Here is a 10,075-nt window from a genome sequence, read left to right as displayed (position 1 = left end):
TATATATATATAAATAATATTATGTATATACACTTATTATGCTTAAGATGAAATAGATGTATAATTTTTCAAAGTTTAGCGAGAGAGAGAGAGAGAGAGAGAGAGAGAGAGAGAGAGAGAAAACGAGATAAGAAATTTTAATAAGTATAGCATAATGATGAAGAACAAGTCTAGTGTTTTGGAAATATAGATAATTTATTCTTTTGGCAATATTCAATACTAAAGACCGTTATTGTTAATTAACAAATACAAAGCCTATAACAGTCTAGCGCTTCAATCTTTTTATCGCTTACATATAAACTACCGCGGTACTATCACGAAAATTAAATTAAATTAATAATTAACTAATATACGTAGTCCCCCCAAATTGCGCGTCGAACAATTGTCGATCTTGAAACGCAACTCTAATAATCTAAAAATACTAAATCTGGAAAATTATTCTTATTGCGAAAAATATTACCTCAGCCGGGGAACAATTTGGGGGGACTATGTATATTCGTTAATTATTAATTTAATTTAATTCGTGATAGTACCGCGGTAGTTTATATGTAAGCGACAAAAAGATTCAAGCTAGACTGTTATTCTTTTGATTTTTTTTAAGAATAGAAAAAAATTGATTTTTGTGAAGGCATACACATTTATACCCACAGTTATTATACATATGTAATATTATATTGCTGCAGTTATTTCACAGTTCATGATCCAGAGTGGTGATATTGTTAATTTCGATGGAACCAGTGGAGAAAGTATTTACGGTCCTTACTTCGACGACGAGAATTTCACATTGAAGCACGATTCCAATGGATTACTTAGCATGGTGAATGAGGGAAAACCAAATACCAACAGTTCTCAATTTATCATTACCGTTCAAGCAGCTATGCATCTGAACAACACTAACGTTGTATTTGGAAGGATTGTAAAAGGCAAGGGTGTAGTGTTTGAGATCTGTAACGTACCAACTGAAAAGGATATTCCAATTGATGTAAGGCTGTTCTTGAAATTACAAAGCTAATAGTTTCCTGGACTTGTAACAGTTTAACTTCATAACTGATTGTTTTTAGAAAATAAGTATAGTCGATTGTGGAGAGTTGAAAAAAGGTGAAAGTTGGGGATTAGAGGAGAACGATGGATCTGAAGATGTTTATACGCCATGGCCGGAAGATTGGGATTATTCTCAACATGTTAACAAGCTCACTGTAAATTGTCATTTCATATATTATTTTTAAAAAGTATTACTTACGTACTGGTATGCTAAATTATACTTTAATTTGAATCTGTTTATATTTTTAGCACAAGTTCATGGAGGATGTAATAAAGAAGATAAAAGATTCTGGAAATGGTTATTTTGTAAAGCAAAATTATGTGGATGCTAATAGAAAATATAGGAAAGCATTACGGTATTACACCTGGATGAGCAAACAGAAAAACATGTCGGATACATTTTATGCCTCACTGGTGGATCTTAAATTAACTTTATTACTTAATTTAGCTGCTGTACGATTAAAACAGAAAGACTATCGTAAAGTTATAGATCTTTGTAATGAGGTAAGTAAATATTCTGTGAGAATATCAGAAGTAATACATTTATGCTTTAATACACGTATTTAATTCAGGTTCTGGTAACGGATAACATGAATAGTAAAGCATTATTTCGAAGAGGACAAGCTTATACTTCCTTGAATGAATATAAATTAGGATTAAAAGATTTGTTTCAGGTGTTTCATCTGTGTCCTGACAAGGCTATCTTACAGGAAATAAAAAAAGTAAAAAAGATGGAAAACTTTTATTTAGAATTAGAAAAAACAACGTATCAAAGAATGTTTCATTAAAAAAATATATTATGATTTTACTTTTATATATATAAAATGATAAAAATTTTTACGTTTTTATTTTTTAGATATTAACTTGCATCAACATCGATGTTGAAACGTAATGTAAACAATTGAATTAATTTACTATTTCTTGAAATTCGTAAGGGTTAATACAAGATAAAATCCGATCTCTTATTAATACAAGAACCACATGTGAAAAAAAACGGATGACTTTTGACAAATTATTTTTTTTTCTTTTTAAAACTCATTGTCAATTTCAGTCAATTATTCTAATCAATGTTGAAATCAATATTCAATGTGTCATAACAATGTACAATGTGTCGTAGTACTTATAACGATAAATGTACGAAGATATTAATTATCTGTATTTCTATATACATACATATATATATATATATATACATACACATATATCTTTTTAAATATATTTTTATCAAAAGCGCAATAAAACTAAGCAAAAAAATACCTCATAAATGTTTAATATTCAGGCAATAATATATGTTTAACTCTGGCTGTGTATATATTTTTTTAAAATAATTAGTTATAAATTTAAAATGCAATGTGTAAATATGCATAATCGTAAGAGATTATACTTTGTGTATAATTTATATGAATTAGGGAATATAAATAAATACAATATATATATTGCAATTATATATCTCTATATTCTTATTTCATTAGTATATCTATCCAACTCGAATTATAAGAAATTATTTTAGTGTCATACATGTATCGAAAAATCACAAAAATATAAATTTAAGCTAAGCACATTTTTCTACTTTATTATACATTTATAAAATAAAAATTTTTAAATAAATACTCCAAAAATATCAATTTCAGATATTTAAAAATTTAGGAAGATTAGCAACAAAATTTTTATAATAGTATAAAAAGAGTTTTTTAAAATTTGTACCAAACTGCACGGAAATTTTATCGAATATTTCATACTGTTTACCAAATAGTATTTCAATATCAAAAATGTAATCCTTAATATTGCCAAAGTTATATTAGAATATATTTTGACAAAAGAGATAGCGCGGAACTAAAGCTAAAATTTTCTTTCAAAAAATTATTTAGAAAAACTGAATCAAATTAAAATAAATTGTAAATTAATATCAATTTTCAATATTGATATTGAATATCAGTTTCCAATATTAAAACGTAATGCATAAGAGATAAAACAATTTATTTTAGGAGAGCACGAAATAAATCATAAATATAACTCATGCTACCTTTTGACAAACTATTTTTTCCAATAGTTAAGATAAATTTTCGAGAATATCACAAAATTTCAATCGTACCTATCTTCATTTATTTATTCCAACTCCAAATTGATTTAGAATTATCTTGCATACAATATTTTAATTTTATGCATGCGTGATTACATAGCAAATTTGAAGCAGCATTAGTGCAGGAGAAAATTGATTGAAAATAAAGATACGAAGATTCGATTGTACATAGAATAATACGCTGCAGAGCTTATGTACAGTATTAATTTATTAAGCTCGCGTGTATGCGTAGTTCGCAAAATATGAAATTGTTCAATCAACAATTATTTATCGCACATACATCAATAATCATGGAACCGAGTTCAAAAATGCAGTTACATTTTAAATCATGCTGTTTAACAATGTAATAGATTCAAATGAACGTGTTTTGTTTTATTTCATAACATTGAGTAATATCTATGTAACAATTCTCTTTGAAATATCTACAATGTATCTAAATGTAAAAGCTACTCTATATTGACTAGATTCAAAAAACATATTTTTTCGCTATCCTTTCTCACAATACTTTAATTTTATATATCTACTGTATATTAAAAGTAGCGTTTCTTTGCATATAAATAAATAAATAAATACGAAATTTTATGCGAAAGAACTAGAAACTGATAAAGTAGAGAGCTATACTTCGTTACATATAATTGTACGAATAATCATAATAATAAATATACTATATTTGGTGAAGATTTTAATTAAAAAAAAAATTAGTATTTCATAAAATATGTAATATGATTTCCTCAAATAATGTAAAATTATTCTATTGAGGTAAGAGAGCAATAACAGACAAATTAAGTGTAATATTTACGGGAACGGTTCTCCAATGACCAGTTTAGTCAACTTTGTAATGTATGTTTTATGCAGTGTATGTATTACCGTCAACAGTCGGACGGAAAATTTCTGAAATTTCTTATGATAATACACAAACATATAATGCGAATGTTTTTCACAGAAAATATTTATAACCTGAACAAATGTTGCATAAGCTGACAAACGTTGTATATTCAATGATATAATGTCGCTGCTATCATTTATACTGCAGTACTCATATCAATCTGTTTTACTTAAGCTACATAGATACTTTGTTCGGTCAGAATGGCAGCTTGTTGTTCGTGATCAAAGCATCTTCTTTGTAATAAAACGGTTCACGATTAAAATTAAATCACGTTTTATAATATTGTTATAAGTAGAAATATTTTTTGTTATTTACAGTGAGCATTTTTTTTTTTCGTTTTTTCTCGCTTCATACCGTTACTCACAAGGCATATGGCGGAATTTGATTCGACAACGTCAAATCTAGCAGACTTCCTTATCATCTCCATTAACTGCATTGTCCGCACAGTTTCCGTAAGCATCTGCTCCATTTTCCGTTTCAATCAAATTATGCAGCTCCTTACATAGCGTTTCTTCGCATACTTCACCATCAATCGTCGCATTCTCGATTATATTTTCATAGTTATCCGTCTCGTTCTCAACTGCTTGCTTGAGATCGGATTCTATTATCTCTTCGCAACTCTTGAACATCTCGGGATTCTCGTTCGAATTCAACACTTCGGGATTTTCGTTTGAATTCAAAATATCTGTATTAACTTCATCATCCGTCGTGTCAGTGGATTGCGACACTTTCTTCAGCACGCTATCCACCAAATTCGATGCAAAACTTTTGTTCTCGTTTCCCTCGTGTATTGTTTGATGTATCGGCAGACTTTGCGGTCTATTAGGACGTCCATAAGGAAACATATTTTCCTCACCTGCTGGCGTATGCACGGCAGATATCTCCGTTTGAGTGGCGACGCCGTTATCAACAAGAGCGGATTTTGGCTTCATGCTGGTCATACAACGCTTTATCTCCGTCATCGAGTCTTGCAATTGTTGAACCTAATAAAGATTTTTTATAATAAAAAAAATTTTATTTTGCTTTGACAAATTTTCCTAAATTTACCTGGGTATGAAGTAGATTGCACGTTTGCGCAAGATTATTTACTACATCAGAATTTGGTTGCAGAGTATTATCCGTATCGCTGAAAGTGTTTTCTCGATTGCCGCCCGGTTGTAGACTGACTACTTTCTTCCACAATGCATTAATTGCTTGCATTTGCAATAATTGTAATTTATGTTCACTTTCGAGAGCAGTTCTTGTAGCTTCCATATCTGTCGACAGTTTCCTGTAAACATTTTATATGTGTACATTTTTTATTTTATAAATAAATTATGGATAAAAAGATTAAAATCTTACTGGATATATTTATTCGTTCTTATCATGTCAATTGTTTTTAATATACTAGTAGCTTTTTTATTGAGATTTCTTGTATGGTAGCCTCGCCACATTCTTTGAATACAGATAGCAGCCTTCTCTGTTTGATCTTGATCTGCAAGAAAATACCTATTCAATATAGATAAATGTTTATTAATATACTTGCATTTAATATTTTAAATGTTTTACCTTTATTACTGTCTTCTTGTCTTCTTTGAATAGCCCTATGACGAATGCTATCTAATTTTGCTTGACACACTTCACTATCCTCGTCACTGCTCTGAATTCCAGCATCTCCATCTTTCTCGTCTTTATTCAAATTGCTCTTGAGTCGCTCATTTGCGCTTTTTGGTCGCTGTATATTTCTAGCTAAATTAGGACTCTTTGTGCTTCTCTTCGCGGGTAAAGTCTTGCTTTGAACATAATTATTTATCTTCACGCTGTGTGGACACTTACTATTAGCATATGTCACAATCGGTTTTGCTATATTTGGTCTCATGACGCTGCAATTTGTCGCGGAACTACTTTTTACAAGTGCATTTGCCTTTATACAGCTTAGATTCGTTTTTGCCATTGGATTTACGGTGTTTATGATCGGAATTGCCTTTCCGTCGCCATCCATGGATGGTTTAGTAGGTATTGTAATTTGACAGGGAGAGCTTAATTTACTTGATGTGGGAGTTTTCGGTAAAATCCGCGAAAGGCCAGATGGTGGACGAAAATCTGGACTCATCAGAGACTCTGGTACTGGTACTAGTTTCGTAGCCGCTTGTAAAGGACTTGATGTCTCTGGACAGAAAATCTTTTGTCATAATCTAATTCCGTTTAATCTAACTCAATTAATTGTATAACTGTCTTACCTTCCATGTCTTGCAAACTATTGTTTGACATTTTGTTGCTCAGTGCCATACCAGACAGTATATTAGGATCTAAACTTTGGGTCATCAGATTTGACTCATGATCGCCGCTCAACAAACCATGACACGAAGAAACCATAGCATCAGTATGACAACTAGATACCATTCGGTCTGGTGATTTCATTTTCAAGGGGTTCCTCGAGGAAGCTGACAAAATATTGTTTTACGCTATAATCAACACTTATCATACAATAAATAAAATTTTATTATATTTGTAAAATTTGTGTTTGAATAATTTCTGATGCTAGCACTGCTAGCAAAAACATGCACAAACGATATACATATAGTCTACTAATCGAAATTAAATACTATTTTAAAATAAAGAAACGTGAACGTCTCTTTCCAAATTATCCTATACTAATATGCTAAATCTTCTAAATATAGCGCCTTCATTGTTGATATTTTTACTGCTTTCATTGGCCAATGGTCGTTTGCACTATAAGCCTAAGGAAGCAATTGCTTAAAAAGTACTATGCATGAGAGGATTACAGGCATGTGCATGAATCCAGACCAATTAATTCTTAGGTTTCGATCAAATCATAAATAATTGAATAATGGATTTGTTAAGTGATATATATAAAAAAAATAAAATATAACAAGAATATATTTATATATACACTTAATAATAATGCAATATTAATACACATATAATTTATGTTAAAAGATTATTAAAAATAAATAACTACTTATTCAATTTAATTTGCGTTATTAAATAATATCATAATTGTACTATAAAATGTATATTATAGATAACACGAGTCTTAAGAGAGAAAACCTTTTTCCCTCAGATTCTTGCACATTCCTATCATAATGTGGTTTGATTCGATATATGATAAATCCTCAATATGAGACCTTGGATACCTTTGCAAGGAATATGGCAGACACAGTATTTTGCTTCATAAAATTTTGGTGATTGTAAGTATTTATCTTCATAGTATGTCAACATTGGCACTAGACAAAACAGATCATAACTAGGGTGTATATGTACTGAAGAACTTAACAACTGGACAATCTAAATTACTACTAGTCCACTTGTCGCAACGAGTATAAACCTAGTTCTAAGAATCCTCAAAAAAAAAAACGAATTCATTCCAGAGTCTTTGATATGGCACTATGCAAAAACATGGATTTATTTGGACTCACTAGGTCGTCTGGGAGAATTTGTCCTGTTATGGCTAAGTCTACGTCTAGCGGCTGGGGAAGGACTCATAGCCACGCTACTCAAGCTGTGCACGCTCCCGGTATCGCTCTGTTGATTCAACTGCTGTTGGTGATGTTGAGCTTTGCTCAGTATAAGTCTAAGTTTCCGATCCGTCTCGTTCTCTAAAGATTCGCCCGAAAGTGGACAGACGGACGCAAGATATTGAGCAAGTAAGGCATGTTCACCAACGCGGAATTGTCTACCTCGTCCCTGAGAATACAGCCACTCTGCTTTCAAGCTAAGTAAAGTGAGTCATTGCCAATCAGTTTGGGTATCATCTCGTTCAAATTCAACGGATTAATTTTCACACAATATTAACTATGTAAAAATATATTTTTAAGAAAACCCACCTTTCAATAGGATCGACCGCATAACCGTCGATTGATTTTAAGCTCATACACCAATTAATAACAAAAGGCCGATAGTCAAATCCACTATAGACCATTTGTTAAGAATAATATGCTATTGTAACAATGCTACGATTAATATGAACTAATTTTCTTATGTCTAGTAACAACGGAAGCAATATTTAATCGGCAAAAATTAATGCTTGACAATTAAAATGATAAAATACTAATCATGTAAGTAACAATAAAATTCTTTGTGCTATAATTAATATTAAAAAATAACATCAAGAGAAAAGTGTGCTACTTTCTAGATGAAATAACGCGTATTATGATTTGCAAAAAAAGGATACATACTGTTACCTGTTATACTGACACACGGATTGTTAGCAATTGAGAAATTCACCAGATTTTTTAAATTAGCCAAATGTGACATTTCATTCAAATCAGTAATATTGTTATTTGCTAATGTAAATGTTTCCAAGGATGTAGGCAAATAGCGCTCACACTGACGTAGTGTTATTATGCGATTGTTATGCAAAAAAAGTTCCTAAAATGTTATTTATCTTATAAAAATATGAAAAACATATACACCGATTGTAAACTCAATCTAAATAAAGCAACAAATTAATAAAGCGTTTAATTGTGTGATTGACTCATAACAATTTTATATAAAAATAAAAATTAAACAAACAAATACAATAATACCTTTAAATTTCGCAGATAAGATATATCTGAAATATGGCTGATGCTATTTTCAGACAAATCCAGATGTTCCAATTTGATATTTGTGTGTAAATGTTCAATAGACTACAACATACCATTAATGTATAATAGTAATATTACAATACAGTGTTACAATTATACAATCATGTAATCTTATATAATGTAACATGTATATCATACCTTGATATTATTACCCGCTAAACAGAGAGTCTGCAAATTAATCATGTCCTTGATACCTTCTATTGTAAGTATACCATTGTTTGCCAAATTAAGGGTAACAAGATTATGTAACTTTGACACGCCATACATCCGCAATAATTGGTTTCTGATTATCGAAAGCTGAAAGCAATAGAATACTGTAGAATACATATCTCTATCTTTATATATCACATTCACAAAATAACTTCAAGTTCAAATTCTATAAATTATTGCTATAGTTTTACATTATTCATCTTTTTCCTATATAAAATTTACACTTTTAAAATGTTCTAAATGTAAAAATAAAGTTGAAAAGATAACTTCATATAGGAATAGAACACAGAACTAAGAAATCGTTATGTTCAAAAACTCTATAATTACAGGTTAATAATTTTACTAATAATCTTCTAATAATAATTTTGATTTAAATATCTATTTCTACCAATATAGATAAACTTTAATAATTCTATTACCTTCGTAATTCTGTGATAAGAATCCAGATTATCGAGCCGTTGTAAGTCATTGTCGTCAATGATCAACGTATTAATATCAGCGTCCGAGGGACATCGACTGAGCTTCTTGAGACCTTGACCGCTCAGGTCGAGGGTGTCGCACACCAGTGATTCTAGAAACAAGAAAGAAGCCGTCAGTAACTTTTGGAGACGTCTTGAAACGTTCGCGACGTATGTAAACAGCAGCGATGAGCAAAGCAAGAATGACGGGTGTGAGCAGAAACGTAAGAGTAAATCACGCCGGTACGATAAATAACCGCAGTCACACGAAACGTGAGACAAATGATTTCTCGCCTATGACTCATTTTGTCGTCTCTCGCCACGTTGTAAATAAATTAAAACGTAAAATTAAACGACATTCTTGCGACAATTAAACTAACCCGTCGAAGCCATGATGAACACAATAAACTGGCGGACGCCGAGATGTCGTCACGGTCACGATACGAGAATCGATATACGCGTTACACTTTCGAATAAGATATCTTTATATACATATGTATATACACATTTTATATATTACACTTTATATATTTTGTATATTTTTTATGTTATATATATATATATATAGTCTTCGTCAAAAACATTAAGCACTTAATTTATTAAGTACTATTTAAAGCTTAAAAATTAATTTACCGCGTTTGCTGTAAGTTATTCTTTGTTTTGAAGAACTTTTTAAACGCAATAATAATGTATGATAAGGGCTCAATAAATAACAATTAATGCAAATGAAGGCGTTACAAAAAATTAAATGAAAAATTAGGTGTGCTTATATGTATGTGTGTGTGTGTGTGTGTGTGTGTGTGTGTGTGTG

General features: G+C 30.6%; 2 protein-coding genes across 2 annotated transcripts in view; one reads left to right on the top strand and one right to left on the bottom strand.

The window, feature by feature from the left end:
* Cyp40 (Cyclophilin 40) overlaps positions 1-1,829 on the top strand; it is a 3,482-nt gene extending 1,653 nt beyond the window's left edge. Inside the window, exons 3-6 of the mRNA XM_018542286.1 lie at positions 684-982; positions 1,062-1,196; positions 1,291-1,545; positions 1,614-1,829. Coding sequence (XP_018397788.1) covers positions 684-982; positions 1,062-1,196; positions 1,291-1,545; positions 1,614-1,829 — 905 coding nt within the window. The remainder of the gene's footprint in view (positions 1-683; positions 983-1,061; positions 1,197-1,290; positions 1,546-1,613) is intronic.
* Positions 1,830-4,350: 2,521 nt separating this feature from the next.
* On the bottom strand, positions 4,351-9,676 carry Cep97 (centrosomal protein 97kDa). Its single transcript, XM_018542293.1, has 13 exons — positions 9,645-9,676; positions 9,226-9,377; positions 8,735-8,893; positions 8,537-8,638; positions 8,182-8,378; positions 7,835-7,918; positions 7,427-7,722; positions 7,145-7,234; positions 6,227-6,430; positions 5,556-6,155; positions 5,349-5,481; positions 5,055-5,277; positions 4,351-4,990 (listed from the first exon to the last, which is right to left on the bottom strand). The coding sequence occupies exons 1-13, from the start codon at positions 9,655-9,657 to the stop codon at positions 4,409-4,411; spliced, it is 2,835 nt and encodes a 944-aa protein (XP_018397795.1). The 5' UTR covers positions 9,658-9,676; the 3' UTR covers positions 4,351-4,408.
* Positions 9,677-10,075: the final 399 nt, after the last annotated feature.

Source organism: Cyphomyrmex costatus, unplaced genomic scaffold (genome assembly GCF_001594065.2).
Source record: "Cyphomyrmex costatus isolate MS0001 unplaced genomic scaffold, Ccosl1.0 scaffold33, whole genome shotgun sequence".
Lineage (NCBI taxonomy): Eukaryota > Metazoa > Arthropoda > Insecta > Hymenoptera > Formicidae > Cyphomyrmex > Cyphomyrmex costatus.
Note: the sequence above shows the minus strand (reverse complement) of the source record. Positions and strands in the feature narration are given on the sequence as shown.

Excerpts from the sequence above, each read along its gene's own strand:
- Cep97 (XM_018542293.1), bottom strand. Across the intron at positions 6,431-7,144 it reads CTGCCATATTCCTTGCAAAG|CTTCCTCGAGGAACCCCTTG; the intron begins GTATCCAAGGTC and ends ATATTTTGTCAG. Across the intron at positions 5,278-5,348 it reads AGAACGAATAAATATATCCA|GAAACTGTCGACAGATATGG; the intron begins GTAAGATTTTAA and ends AAATGTTTACAG.